This window comes from Anopheles marshallii, chromosome 2 (genome assembly GCF_943734725.1).
Source record: "Anopheles marshallii chromosome 2, idAnoMarsDA_429_01, whole genome shotgun sequence".
Classification (NCBI taxonomy): Eukaryota; Metazoa; Arthropoda; class Insecta; order Diptera; family Culicidae; genus Anopheles; species Anopheles marshallii.
This window is the reverse complement of record NC_071326.1, coordinates 70,403,251-70,419,231: the sequence shown is the minus strand read 5'-3', so window position 1 is coordinate 70,419,231 and position 15,981 is coordinate 70,403,251. Positions and strand designations below refer to the sequence as shown.

Sequence of the window (15,981 nt, the reverse complement as noted above, 5' to 3'; positions counted from 1 at the left end):
GCTGAGTTGTTAGAAATGGTAAGCTGCTGGCTTTAGATGGATAAATTTAAAGTAATTTAGTATATGAGAAAAATTGAAAAAATATGTTTTTAAATCATCATTTTGACCTGAGTTGACAAAAAACAAATAAAAACACAAAACTAAACTAAGCCCAATAACTAAAACCTAGATGGAAGCTAAAGAAGAAAGCACTCAAATGAAATAAAGAATTAAAAACTAAAACATTGAAAAACAACACAGCAAACCGAGAACTCATTTGCAAAAACTGATGAGTGCCACCGTTGGTGTTCATCACCCGGAAGTGTCGGTATCGGAACCACCGTTGTGTGGGTGAGTTCTGACGCGTGATTTGAAATTTCACACCACCGGGAGTTGACACTAGCGAATTGAACGAAGCAACAAAAAAGCTTGCCGTATCATCGCGCACGCATACAGTGCTGTGTAAAGCTCGACAGCAAACGACTCTTAGCAAATCTGTGCATGTGAGATGAAACAAGAGAGAGAGAGAGAGAGAGAGAGAGAGAGAGAGAGAGAGAGAGAGAGAGAAAGAGATACAGAGAGATGAAAAAAAACTTCCGAACGAGAACAGAGACGAAAGACCACATGAGCATTTGCTTCCTATCCGTAACGGTGCGAGATAAAATCCTGCTATCAAACGCTAAACAACAACGCGAGATAATCCTGAAAGCTTTGGAGGTTTGAGAGTCGGAGATTCTATAGTGCCGTTTCGCTTCCACCCCGAGTGCGGGTGCTGAGATGCTTCCGGAGCGCCCGGACACCCGACAACGGAAAGCTTACCTTCCGAGCTGTCAATTGCATAGTACATTTAATCCTGTACGGCTGCTGGCTGATTTGATTATTCCTTTCCGTTATGCTGCACACGGCTGTATGTATGTAACTTTTTGTGACACCTCACTCATCGCCCACCGCGGTGCAAGGAAGGGGGACCAGACGTTGAATGGTACCGATGTTTGTTTAAATAACTTTTTTACGTTTCATCAAAAATAGAACAACCTTTTTCATCGAGGAATTTTTGTTTAGCTCAAAACCACATTCATTTAAGTCTTTTCGCACCTGTTTAAGTATTGTTTTGAACACTTTAAATTACGCTTTTTAACGAACTGCACCAGTGTAAGGATAGTTTGTTTTGATTCGTATTTTAAAACACGCTCTATATCGATATTCAAGTAGTAAAGAAGGAAGGTAAGATCACAACCAGAGGTGGAAACCCACTCACAGTACGCACTCAATATGCATAATGCACACGCACACGCATATAATCACACACATACGCAGTGACACGAACGGTTTCGCTTAAGTGCAGCAAAAGATTGCTCCATCGCAGCCAGAATGGACAGAAGAACAAAAAAAAAAGAGCCTCCATTCACGCTATCGGGAGACGATACAACACGCTAGCGATACGCACTGCAATCGTCCACGGGCCCGAACGCGAACCTTCCGACCGACGCATAATGCCCTACGACGTTCCGAATCGATTGTCTAACCCTTACGTGAACGAACCAACACACAAAACCATCCGCAACGGCTTCGAATCGTCCGTCGACTAACGCCATCATATGCGCACCGAACGTGGAAAAGCGGCTGACTTGCTGGAAACTGCTAAACTCCACACCCGCCCCACACACACACACTCGCTCCTTCAAGCCACCGGGACAACCGGAACACACAAAACACGCCGGAATCGGTTCCAGTCCAGTCCGGAGAGAGCGAATCTGCGTATCGCCTCAGTTCGGTACGGGGCCACGCGAACGATCGTACCGTCTCGTAGCTTTGTTTTATTTTTTAGTTTTTGACTCAACAATTTTCCTTTGCTGCTTTGAACCACACTCTGACCAAGCTGGTAGAGGATGGATCACTTGCTTCGGCAACCGTTCGGTTTGTGTGCGCTTTCACATGGTTGACGCACCAGAGCGAGCGCGCGATAGGACAGTGCGCTCGAACGAGACGGACGCTATGGAGCATCCCGAGCGAATCGAACGAACAGTCAACAGAGCGGCACTTCACAGCGACAAAATTGAGCAAGAGCAAACTACGGCCCGTAGCACCACCAGAACAGAATCGGAAAAAGGATCGCACACTCACTAACACAACCACACCGGGGGGAGCTTTTGCTCGTGCTTTCCAACGCACGAGAGCAACAAATTGTGCACGCTTCGCCAGACAGCAGCGTCATGGCCGTCATTGGCGTCATTGTTGTGATGGAACCGGGGCTATCTCTCATTCAACAGAATGGGATGATACGATGAAGCTAGACCGTGGTAACCCATTAAATCCGGTGCTCATTTTCCACGGTGGCACTCATTTGCAGTGCCTACCTTGTTCGATTGTCTGATGTCTCAGTTTAAAGCACCGTTAACGATATAAAGGTACAAACGTAGGAGATGGTTTTTCTCTTTTCGGTGATTCGCAGTGAAACTTTACAATTTTATCAGTAAGTCTTTTCTTATAACACTGCAGTTTTTTTTATTAAAGTATTTTTTTCCAAAAGTAATAATTCACAGTTAACAGAATTATTAAGAATATTTAAGAAACAGTAAAATTTCTTACATTTAAATTTGTTTTGAAGAATTTCCAAGAAAAACAATAAAATTGGATGTAAAAAAAAACAATGGAGACGCCTGGTGCGTGGTGCAGTTAACATTTTTAACACTACAAAGAACTACAAGTGACGGTCCCTTTTGAATAACAATAGACCTACAAGTTGATTTGACTTACTAAGTGATTTAAACTTGATTTAATTCCTTGGTATGAAATATCTTGCGTGTTTCTTATCAATGCAAACTAAGAAGACTATTAAGCTAATAAGTAGATGTTACAGGAAACTTAAATAACTCAACTTATGGCCACATACACTTTCGATATAAAATGATAAAATTGAGTTCAAATTTGTTAATATTATTGCAAAACTCCCGTTTTTTCACAATAAAATAAACAATAATGCTTTAAAAAATAAATAAAGGTGTATAATTACACAATGCATTGATATCTAATTTCCTTACAGTAATGCTACACGATATATTTTGTATTGTAGTTGTACAAACCATTTTTTTAAAAATAATATCACTGTTTACGCAAAATATTCTATTGTATAAAGGAACGAAGAAATACTACAGTTTGTTTTTAATGCTAATATGTCGTATAAATTAATATAGAAGAGCATAAAAAATAAAACTTTAGTACAATTCGAAAATGAATAGAAAACCCAGCAGATATCTGCAATCTAAACTTTATTAAAGTCATTAATTATTACAACATTACTTCGTCTAAGAGTCTTTTTGTTTGCGAACCGTCCGATAAAGAAGTTGCGTTTTTCTGGAGGGTTAAGACCATGAACCCCATGCGTTTGGTGACCTTACGGAAGCGGATCCGGATTTACTTCAATTGAAAAATTCACCTCATAGGCAAACAGTGCCCCCTTACGGGAAGAGATAAAGTAAGGAAGGCTATCCATTGATAGCGAACAGCCAGTAGGCAGCTGTGACGATGCATCACCGGGAAATCGATTTCCTCCCAGAAACGGGTGCCCAAACCTGCAGTACTTCTGCGCCCAGTCGTGCAGTCAATTGGAAGTCATCCCAGACACTTTCGACGTGCTTTTCGGTGCGACCATACACGTTTTGCCACCGACAAAAGTTCTTCGACACCGGTCGGAGGAAACATTGCTTTTGACCTGCATTCGTCGCTTGCCGTCGGTTACTCTCGCCCGTCCAGACACCGATCTCTGTCACGGCATCTGTCTGGTGGAATTCCCTTTCGCACAAGTCTGGCAGAGTGTTTCGTGCTGGTTCCACAGTGCCAGTTGCCCGAGGACTTTAAACTTCCCGGCAATCCTATAAAATGGCTCGCTCTGTTTGCTATAGGTTTTCTAGATTTTTTTTCTTCACCCCAGCAACGGTATTCACTTTGAACAAATGATGCAACGCGAGGAGATTTTTCCATGCTCCTGCACTCCATCGTTCGTGTCGGCATGCAAGTAAAACTGCATCTTGACAGTGCGCCTACAGAGTGAATGAGAGAGAGCGAGCGAAACATACAAAAAAAAACTGCAAATGCAAACGCAAAAGGGTGAAGTAGCGGCCGTCTTTCATGCACACTCGAACGCACCCAGACAGTTCACTTCCACGTTGTTGCAATGAGCCGGTCTTTCCTTCCTTCCTGCCCGGCTGCCACCATGCGGTAACCTTTGCTTTTACAAAAACAAAATAACATGTACACTTTGTTGATGGGTTTTCCGAAGGCGCACAAAAGCGAGTGTACGGCAGCACAAAGCATATGCATGCAATCAGGCACGGAAAAACGCACTGGATGCTCCCAGAACCACAGACAGAGCGAACGCACTGCTTGATGCAGCAGCCGTAGTGCGGCGGCATTCGATAGCAACGGCAAAAGCCCACACGTGAAAGACGAATACTTTACCCACACGAGCAGAAATGTGCTCGGATGCATCGTGGCAAATAGAAAAGTAGGCACAAAACAGAACAGTTTGACACATTTTTTTCCCTTTACATAATCACACTGTTCGAGCAGACACTGCATGGTAGGGGTTCATTCCCTGCTTTGGCGAGGAAACTCCAACCGGCCGGGCCAGGTCTCGTCGACGCCTATTCATTGCGTCAAACACTTGAGACAAATTTGATGACATCCTCAGACGGTGGCAAAGTTGCTCGTTGTACATAGTTTTGCCGCTTACTTCACTGCGAAACGCAAGATCGGTTGATGTATTTAACGGATTGAAGCTTGGGAAAAATATTGTATCCATAGGATTTTTTTATAGCAAAAATGAACATTCTTTAAAAGATTAAGATAAATGGTGAACTTTTCATAAATGAAAATTATAATTATGATATAAAATAAATATATTTAAAAAAAATCACCTGTAAAAATGTCAACATATCAAATTTCCTTTGGTTTTTCACCGTAATAATGCGTAAGGATTCGACTGGGTGGCATGATGGTAGCTGGACGCAGGACTGACTATCCGGCTACGTGGCAAAATAAATTTAGCAAGCCAGAAATGACAGGCATGACCTAGTAGGTCGTTACGCCAAGAAGAGAAAGTGAGAGAATGCGTAAGGATGCGTACGAAATAATTCATGCGCAATTTATATCTGGTAAAATACTCATCATTATCCGGACAAATAACAAAATGAAATTATACTCTTCTCCATCTAGTTGTTCGAGTCTTGCAAAAGAGATTAAGAAAACTTTGGAGATAGAGTGATGCGAAAAAAGTCAAATACAGACGGCAACTTATGCCAACTAATGTTTAAATTAAGATTTCAACATTATTTACTAAAAAAAATCTCCTCTTCCCAAATTTGTTCTCTTTTAAAAATAAGTCAACATTCCCGAAAATTTGAATTCATACCTCCCCTTAAAATTTGAAGTTATGATATATGCTCAAGCTTTCAATATGCTTCAAAACATTTTATGGCAAAAATGATGTGTAACTGTGTACCGTAATTTTTAATTTTACAAACCATCCAACATTCCACTGCCTAACTCGTCCGGCTGAAGAAGGACTCTACGCCAACTAGCTTACCCATAAAAATCCACCCAACCAAGATCGAACCACTACGGCAACACTTTCCAACTGCTCGCGCTGTACATCGAACGCATTCCTCAACCCCAGCAAAAGGATCATCTAGCTTCCCGGTGAAGATGCGAGAAATAAATTTGAATAATTTATCACCGTGCGCAATAATTTTCACCCGAAACAACGACATCCTTAGCAGTAATTATTATTCATGTTTATCGTCCCGTGGTTGTTTGGTGTTGCTCGCCTGAAACGCCACCGTTGGAGAAAAACGCAAACGCCGATGCGAGCTGAAGCCCGTAACACATTCCAACGGTTGGTGATGGTTTTATAGGTACTTCCAGGCAAAACACAACAACCCAAAAAAAAGGGAAGTGAATTGGCGAGGTGTAGGCGAAAACTAAAACTTCTAATTATTTTATCATTACGGTATTTGAACGCTGGCGGGAGGTAAATTGTTGCTACCGCCGTTCAGCGCAAACAGTTTCTCACCAAAGGCTAATAAATTGTCGTAATCGTCGTTTGGCAGCTTAGCTAGCGAATAACGGTAAGTACCGTGATGTAAGGAGTTGATAAATTATCTCAAGTGAAGTCGTTGGCTAAACCAAACAAGGGCTTTTAATTATCGTTTGATGAAATACTAGATGGGCGACATAGTGGCAAACAGTAGATTGATGAATTTCGTTGTTTGAATTGATGTTCTGCGTGTATAGAGAAGATTAATGGCAAGTGATTATGTTATTGAATCTAATTTTTTCGTTATAGAGTAAAGCCTAAAATTAGTGAGAATTTTCAAAAGTTGCAGGCTTTACGTTTTTAAGAACATTACCATATCGCAAATGCCATTTTACGTTAGAATAATTAAATTGAAACAACTCCGCTCACACACTCATACTCCCTCATACGGACAGGTTACATACTCATTCGATTAATGCCAATCGACCACAAACGATCAATTACTCCCGAACCGATGCACCCGGGGGCATCGGACCAGGGGTGACAACTTTTCCGGCTACACATCTGACATTTAGGCAATGGGCGATCCTGCGTATCCTGCAAGGACAATTAATTCCACTCTCTTTACGGTCTTTTAATTCGGTCACCACCACCGCACCAAACTAGTGCGCAGGCAAGTCAGTGGACAATTTACATTTTTAAACACACGGAACAATTACTCGCAAACCGGCGATAATCGGATTCCATGGAGCTCGATGGTGGATTTAAATAAATAAATTTAATTTAATCTGATAATCGCGATTGACCAGTTGGCTTTATCGAATCGCATGAATGGGAATCGACTCCAAATAGGCCTTTTAAAATTTGGTTCGATAATGAATGGAAGCCAAGAACGGCATTTTTATTTCGGTGAGTGATGAGTTTTCCACATACTTCTTCATGTGATGAATGGTGTGTTTACTTCTTTTGCAAATTTATTTAAAAAACTTTTATAGCTCTTCTGTGTCCAACAAAGCTTAGTTGAAATGTAATAACATTCAATCTACGTTCATCCCATTATGAAGCAGCATGTGTTTATGTTTGTGCTTAAAAACTTCGATGAGTGTAAAATAACAGTAAAGTATAATTTTAAATTTCAGTTGCAGTTATTTAAAGTCGCATTTTGAACAATTTTGCATGACGTTTTTAGAAAAAAATAATTTTTTTAATACAAGTTTAATGGCTCGAAGCCGTATTATTCGTTAAATATTCACTGCAGAGAGTACAAATCCTTCAAGGCTTTCCTTCTTGTGTTTTTTTTTTTTATCCCGAGCATTCTCAGTTGTAAAAAACTAAAATTATCTAAAGAGAAATTTGCTCATAAGCAATTAAAACTGGAAAATAATTCTAATCGTAGTCAAAGAAAATCATAAGAACCTTATTAAATAGTTACCTCTAAGTTTTTAATACTTTTAAATACAATTTTTGAACAACTTCCTAAAGACAAATCTTTAAAAATAATTTTACACCTTCTCCGTGATTTTCCCTTTTCGCTTTACATGAGGCTTTAAATTTGTCACACGTTTGCAACAACTCAGTTTTAAGCGGAATAACGGACCTACGTACTCATTGAAATGGAAATTCACCATGAATAGGTCTCATGCATGAAACATCCCATGCAATACATTTCACAAGAATTAAAAGCCCGAACAAACTACCTAATTAATATGGAAGATTCCTCAAAAACGGTATTTTTTGGAATGATCTAGTTTTATAGCAAGATTGGGAAAATAATCACAGGATTCCATGAAGAAGTAGCAACTTGTCTTGGTTAATTAGAATTAATTATTACACGAAGTGATGAATAGAAAATGTAGCTTAAGGACAATTCTTTAACGTCTCTTGTAGGATTTTTTTTAGAATTTGTCGATGGGTAGTAATTTAAAAAAAGCACCAAATTCTACATCAAATGAATTTTAATTCTATTTTTTTTATAAATCCCTACAAAAAATTTTAACCTCGTTGACGAATTTTGATAGAAAAAACACTAAGCTTTATGACTGTTGCTACTGCTACAATGTTGCAATGGACATGTCATCAACTTACTGACAATGCTTAGAAAGCCCACAGAATGTTCACGCCTTGCCGCAACCAGTAAATGGTCAAAAACAGCCTCATTCATCGAAGCCACCCAGAGGTGAAACAAGTCAACCTGAAGAAAAAAAAATGCAGCCAGGTGCACTCAACATAATGATTATGCTGTGAATAAATCCACCACTTTACCCTTCCAGTTCCCTTTATGGACGGTTGTTGCCACGGCTGGAAGAAAGTGACCCACGCCACCCGGTGTGAGGAGATCAGTTGCATCGTATCCACCCATGCATGCACTCCCGCTAAGAAGCCACTCAAAGGCTCATTTGCTTCACGTTTCGCGTTCCGTTGCGGAACGCTCACTGCCTCGAGGGACGTGTCTGATGAACCGGTGTAAAGTGAAATGCGAAGGAAAAAACCAAAACCCAACAACCAAACCACAGACTCCTTCAGGTGCCCGGATGTTAGGCCCATTGATGCATCGTGATGCATCGCTGGTAAATGTTCCAGCCAACCAGATGTGAGCGAAAAGCAACAAAAAAGAGGAAAAAATCCATCCACCACAGTAAAACGGAGGAAAATACCATATCCCCACAGTGTTTCGCGCAGATAGAAGCTAATCATTCGTTTAACGATTCACCGAATGAAGCGAGCGCGAGGAATGCTCACCCGGAACAGATTTCCATGTGCACGTGCATATGGTGCATTAATTAGCATTTTAAAAATCCATGTGCACCGTTTGAAAGTGGTTCTGCTCGTTTGTAACCTTCGTTGATTTTTTTTTTGTTCATCGTTGTTTTACGCCATTTTTTTTAATGTGGTCAGCTATGAGCAGACGTGACTGACATGATGAGTATGAAATAAAAAAAAGATGAATCATTATGTGCGAACAATGTGCATAACATAAACCTCGCAGGTATACACAACCTGACCTCATGCGGGGTCTTTTTTCCACAGATCGAAAGGCCCGTTTTTAGAAAGTAAAAGAGAGCTTGCTTTTGCGTGAAAAGCCCTCGGATAGGAAGGCAATTTTCCTAATGGATTATTGGGTCGGATAGGAAAGAATCCGTTCCGATCGGTCGATGCATTAGTTTTTTCGTTCTCCCCATTTGTTCGATAGATGTTGACCGTTGCGGGAGCGAGAGTTCGTAAAACAAGCGAAAAAAAACCTTTTGAAGATTGAAGGGTTAAAGCCACAGCCCCGGTGCTGATAGGGATGATAGTGGCTTCATGCAGCGCTGGAAGTGATTGCTAAACCAATCTCGCTCTCTGTAATTGAAGCCAATGGCTTCCAACTGGTACTGGAAGATGCAAGGATGCAGCAGCACGTTACAGTTCTTTCCCGAATGCCTAATCGAATGTTAGATGGAGGCGCCCAGTGGCTCATAGATAAGGGCCATTGCAGATGCAACTAAATGCATCCGGAATCAATCATGCTAGCTTATCAAATGATCAACCGGTATCGTATGGCTGGGAAATAGTGCATGCATACACATCAGACGGCATTATAAAATATGGTATTTAACAAACTAGCTTACTAGCGTAACCAAACAGCCTCCATTTTGTTTAGAACCAAGTCTCCATATTCTTGAAAAGTTACGAGTTTTCTCTGACGAATTGGTACAATCACATGTTTAAAAGAAATGTTAAAACAGCGTACATCTATTAACAGGACAGCCGTCACCCCGTTTGACCAGTGCCAGACGTCAAGGGCACTCAAGTAACACAACTTGTTTCACACAAGACCTTTTCTCTTCTACCGGATTTACAGCCCGTAAGAATTCGCGCGAGAGCTTCGTGAACATCGGAAGAAAATGGTCGCATTCACGGAAATGTGATTGTTGGCTAGAGCCAATCCTTAAACGTTCGAGCAAACGGTGCTCTCGGTTGTCCTACCGTGCGCAGGTAACCACAAGAACGCTCCACCACATTACGCTTCGCATCGTTTATGCCCTGTTCGGTGGCGATACCTTTTCGAGCGACGCAAGTTTCCAAGCAAACAATGAGACCGTGTGAGGGATTTGGCATGTCCTTCCGATCGGGACAGAAGACCACCTGAATCCCAGGCTCAGCATCTTAAGCAAGTCGAACGAAAGTCCGAAAGCTACGACCCGAACCAACGCCCGGTTGGACGACGACAGGACGGGAATACGGAGAAAACCCCTACGTCTTGAAGAAACTAACAATCCATCCTCTTACGGAAAGGGATCAGAAATCATCTTTCCCTTCGACCACTGTACAGCAACACGACCGCAGCAGTGGAAGAAATGTGTTCTCGAAACGAAATTGAGTGAAACCGAGAGCTCGGGCTGATGATTTCTTCTCGGTCACCCAAACTCTCAACCGCATCCAGAACGTCTTGGACCTTCTTCGCCCACCACGCTACAACCGAATGGCTTCCGATGGTGGTGGTTTTGGACGGGAAAACGTTGAAATTGCCAGCATACGTGAGATCCGGACCGTAATTGAATATTATTGTGCTGACATTTTTCAAGTGGATTTACCATCAAGCGGTATGACAGATTGGATTGAAGGGGACAGTGGAGGGTGGTCGGGAAGGTGGGTGTGTGCGTGTGTCATACCCAGGCGATCGTTGATTGCCGGCCAGCACCTGGTTTTATGGTGAAACGGATACAGCTTCGTTCCCGAATCTACGACTGCGTCCCCTACGTGGGTCGTTCCTTGATTGCATCGGATGCCGCTTGCTCACCGTGTCCCAGAGACTAGTTAGCCTGTTGTCGTGACCGTTGCCAGTTGTCATCCACCTTTCAATTTGGCACGGATAGAAAAGTCATGTTGAGACAGTGCATGTTTTTGCATTTTTATCCAGTTAAAGACGAGTAAACAACATGATTTCAGACACTGTTACATGATTAGCATTAAATTATGTCAATACTCCACTCACACTAAAGTTCTCCTTTTAAAAACCTTGCATGATATTCAACGCATCGGATGTTGCATTGGGAGAAAAATCGATCAACAACACACTATCGAGCAACCTGTCCTTATCGCCCAGCTAGCAAGCAAATGTGTCCAGCTTTTAAAACCGAAACACTTTAGATTGCGGTTCCCAGCTGAGTACCATTTATTTAAAGTGAATTGGCTGCCTACTTCCGTATGTTTGCAAAATACGTCGGTGGAACATTCCCAAACCATATCGGCACCGCATCAAACGTGTCCCGATACCAAACACCGCATCTGGTAAGGATTGAACCTTCTTCCGAGCACTCGTCGGCACTGCAGTAGGTGTTGGGAAGAATAACATGAAAGTCAATGCAACTGACAATGATTGATGATGTAAATAAAATCCTGCTTACCGATGTGCCGGGTTGCGATTTCGTTAGACTTGCATGTTTATTCGACATTCGAACGATTCGGAGCTTATGGCACTCGTGCCTTTCCCGGCTTGGTTGCTTTTTCCCCACCATCCACCCCAGGAATGCCGGATGGAGTGGAAAGGCATCATGCTAACCGGATTCGTGTCGTACGATTGAAAAACATTACCCCACGCTGCACAAACATTTCGACCAACGTATGAATATTTGTGATGATGGAAACGGGGTGCCACTTGATGTGGTTTTACTGCACTTTGCAATGTGTTGCATGTGGGATGCACAATGCCTCGATGTGTTATGGGTCTCATGTTTCAAGATGATATTGTGCTAGTTATTTTTGCTATTACTCATCGGAAAAAAACATTTTAGCTTTGAAAATTGTACAAAGAAGCCTGCAATTGATTGAGCGTTTGAATGGAGCCATATAAGTTGAAGTTGTTACAGATAAAACTGAAAAATACATTTCTATCAGTTAGCATTTTGATATCAATTGGTTAAATTTAACTAATAAACTATAAATCAGTAAGTAAATAAAAAAATAAACTGTCTACTTTCAATGAAACACATTCTACTACTCATGTCATGCTTATTTTCAATTATCTAACGAAGTAACGAATCGTCTCAACATAGCTCTTTTTGAATACAAATTTTAATCACCTTCCAAACCTCACATATGGGACCTTTTCTTTCCTCACAGAACATTCAAATAAGCATCTTAATTTAAAATCTATTCAAAGAAATGATTGGATTTAGAGTTTCGTTCCACCCACCACTCCGAACTTTAAGGCCGAGAGCGTCGAGAATCTATGTAATTGCCTTCCCGACTAGACAGTGCAGAGAGCCACTCAACAACGAGTCGCAAATTGTCCGTACGTGTCTGTTATCCTCCCCGCCAATACTTTCCATACTGGCTACGCTGGTGCTATCGACCATGCGTGTGTTTGTGCCGTAGCCGAGGTGTTGCAGACTCACGTCTCGGTAAGTGGCTCGTTTTTCCTGATGAATTCTTGTACCGACACCTCATCCGGTCAGTCGCAAAAGCGAACAAGAAAAGAACCGTTGGTACCAAGTGTCTTATTTTGACACACGGTCATGCACCGATTGTTCATGAGAGCAACGTGAAAACAAACCGAAGCACACCGTTCCTACAAAGTGCAATGAACATTGCTCAAAATTGCACTCGTTTCACTCCAGGGCAATTACATGACGCTTTACTACTGTTACCCCTGGTGAGCTATAAAATTGCAATTTTTGTCCGAACTTCCAGGTGGTCATTACATTGTGGTTAACATGTACTGATTTGATCGCATGAATGCAACGAAAACTGCCCAACGGAAACATTTTACCTGTGCAGCCGTACGTACTTGATCTCATCCAGAACAACCGCATAAGAAATTGCAGCAGCACTTTGAGTCACAACACTTTTGCTTCACTTTGGGAATGGCATTCACTGACCGAAACTATCGTTGGCATTCGGTTGTCACACTATCCCTGCCTCTTCGGTGTGCCGTAACCGGGGTTGGATCTCCTCGCTTATCCGGAACAAACGGAACCCGAGCTGTTCCTCTGACCACAAATATAAATCCTGTGGGAAATAATTGACTTCCGTAGAATTTATTATTCACTTCACCAACCCTCAAACCACCATGAGGTATGACAAAGTTGGGCTGCTCCAGATCAACCCTTTGACTTTCCACCGGAGCAATTTTACCATAAGCGTAAGAATTCTAACTACATTTGCCGGACTTTCTTTCGGCCGGGAATGCTTATCTTCGGCAAGAACCCAATACCACCGACCATTGGATGTTTGAATCGAGAGAATTACTCATCGTTCGCTTCCGGAACAGGGTGATGAAGAAGTGCAAAACTCAGCTGCACAGATTAAATGCCAATTGGCGGTTGGCCAAGCGGTGCGAAAAGTTTCTGTTTCATAATTTACCATGATGAGGTTTAATTTGTGTTTCTGAACTGAACGGATAAGGATATATGTGTGTGTGCGTACGATGAGAAACGTTTCTGGGCAGTAATTACTAGACATTTAGTGTCATTTACCAATTGGGAGGAAGAGTTGATGCTTTTGGTGTATTTTATATAGCATTTAGACACGTTGAACAATGTTGATCGTATTTAACAAACAACATACCGAATGATTGTTGATAATTTTCTATCCTTATTTTCTAAAATTTATTAAAAAACCTGTACTTGATCCAAAAAAATTCAAGAATACAGGTTTTATCAAGATTGAATTAAAGATCACAAGTAATAATCAACGTATTGTGACCAATTGCCTAATTGACCTATACTTAATTGTTTAAATTATAACTTTAACTACTGGAGATAAATCATTTTTGCCACCTGTTCTTTACATTTCATTGAAGACATTCATAACATTGGACGTACTTCTAACGCAGTGTTGAAAAACTTCATCCTGTTGAAACGGGATACCTCAAGAATTGGATTGAAGATCAAGGCTCTGAGAACTATGGGGCTTGCGGCACAGATTATCAACTGAAGGTGATGATTTTGAGGTAGTTGAAGAGTTTTGCTATCTTGATACGAGAGTAGCTTCGGACTATAACCTAATACTCCGGAACCTCATTGTAATGAAGAATTATGCCTTCTATGGGCTTCACAAACTCTTACGATCCGGAAAATCGCATCAAGACACTGTCGAAAGATGCCAAATCACTTGCTAGTTTTAGACATGTAGAGTAGCATATCGAGCTAGTAGGCTGTGCAGTATTAGAGCTAAATCTGACGCAGATTAGACATAGCCAAAGGAGCTTCCTTCTCGGTTGTTTGTTCAGCTCTATCTAGAGTTCAATCGAGGATTTTCTTGTGTCCTCGACACTGTAGTATTATATTTTTATTTTTTACTCTAAACGTGCCATTTTGGAATATTATTTAGAAAGCATTTCTCTTAGTCTGGTGACATCTGTAAAAGAGTTACACGTTTCTTGTAAGACTTGTACGACTTATGCGTTCTCTTCACCCGCCAGTGGCATTTTATCTGCTTGGATCCTTTATTTTTCATCGATCTATATCTCAATCTTTAAAGGGCAATATTAAAGTGCTGCAACATTGTGCGCGAAAAGGCCTAACTGTGAAATAGCCAAAAAGAAGAAGAAATCTTCAACAAGTCGCATAATCGTTCGTTAAGCTATACCAAATAGGCAATAAAAGTCCCATCAGCATCAATAATATACCTATTAGCACTAATTGTGCATAGTTTCCATTTGTTTTCTTTCTATTGCGTCCAATGTGCTTCCAACCAGAAAAAAAAGAATTTCCAATCCACACATGTTGAGCTCATCTTGCGTTATTTCCTCAATGGGAAAACAAATCATTACGCTAGATGTGTAAAACCATCGAACAATGCCTGTTCGGTGATGATTTTTTTTTGTCATATCACAAACTGTCTCACTCACCGTTATTTACGAGCAGCGTGTTTTCCCTGGCCAGTGAAGCTTCGGCGTCCGTCAGCGTCGCACTGGAACCGTTCTCCGACGATGGTGTGTTGAGGGTGAGTGGATTGACCGCGGCCGCCTGCACTCCTTGCGTATTGCCCTTGGCGGAGCGATAAGTGAAATTTGATTGTCTTTCTGCCGTGCCGATGGCGTTGTACGGTTGGGCGTAGATTGACCGGTGGATTGGGCTATCCTCGTTGTCCGAGCTGTTGAGCGAGTATCTCGGATAGTGGCGCGATTTTCCTGCGAAATGAAGGTAAAAAAACATACGACCATATGGTGAGTACGGGAGGCGCGAGATATGCGTATTAAACGGGAAAGCAAATGTTGGTGAGTGCTGAAGGCGATTAAAACGCGACATGTCTCTTTACTCTCTTAACATGCTGACCCACATAATGCACCTTCGTTCGATATCTAAATACTGTATGTCGAAACTAGCAAAACCACCACTTGCTGCAAGAAATCGCATCCTTTACCAAAGCCTGATCCACTGATCCAATTGTCCCTGCAGCCGTTGGTCAGTTCGAAGCGATTGGAATATTTATACTTGGTGCATCATATCAAACAACACTACGAGCTAGTACTCGTGCGAACGCAAATCGGGTTGAAATATGACCCGTCTTCAACCACTATCACCCCTGGAACGACACACCTGCCACCGATAGCCTCTGGTAGGGGCGCAAATGAACGGCAACTACGGTTTTAATGGCTCTCGAGCCGAGATAACAGATCAAATTTGTTTTCGATTAATTTCTCGGCCTTGCGGGAACATTGCCACTGGCCGGGTGATAGGGTTTTCGCATGTACGCTTCCTCTTCCGGTGCTACGCAATTGAGTCCGGTACGCATAACCGGTTGCCGCGTTGCCACCAAAACACCACACGGCCACGAGCCACACGATTTTCGGCACTGCAGCTTGATAGTGCAATTTGATTTTAATTTATTTTTATTGCCCCGGAACGCACCCGAACGTTTGCTGTTTTGTAGCCACGGTGGCTTACGCACGCTGGCTCGTGGTTAAACCACACCGTCACTGATTTCGTGAGCGTTACGGGGCGCGTAGCGAAACCGGGATACATGATATGGCAGCATTTGGA

General features: G+C 41.8%; 1 protein-coding gene across 1 annotated transcript in view; it reads right to left on the bottom strand.

The window, feature by feature from the left end:
- LOC128718506 (teneurin-m) overlaps nt 1-15,981 on the bottom strand; it is a 509,672-nt gene that overhangs the window by 440,130 nt on the left and 53,561 nt on the right. The window contains exon 2 of the mRNA XM_053812128.1: nt 14,847-15,128. Within this exon, the coding sequence (XP_053668103.1) occupies nt 14,847-15,128 (282 nt within the window). The remainder of the gene's footprint in view (nt 1-14,846; nt 15,129-15,981) is intronic.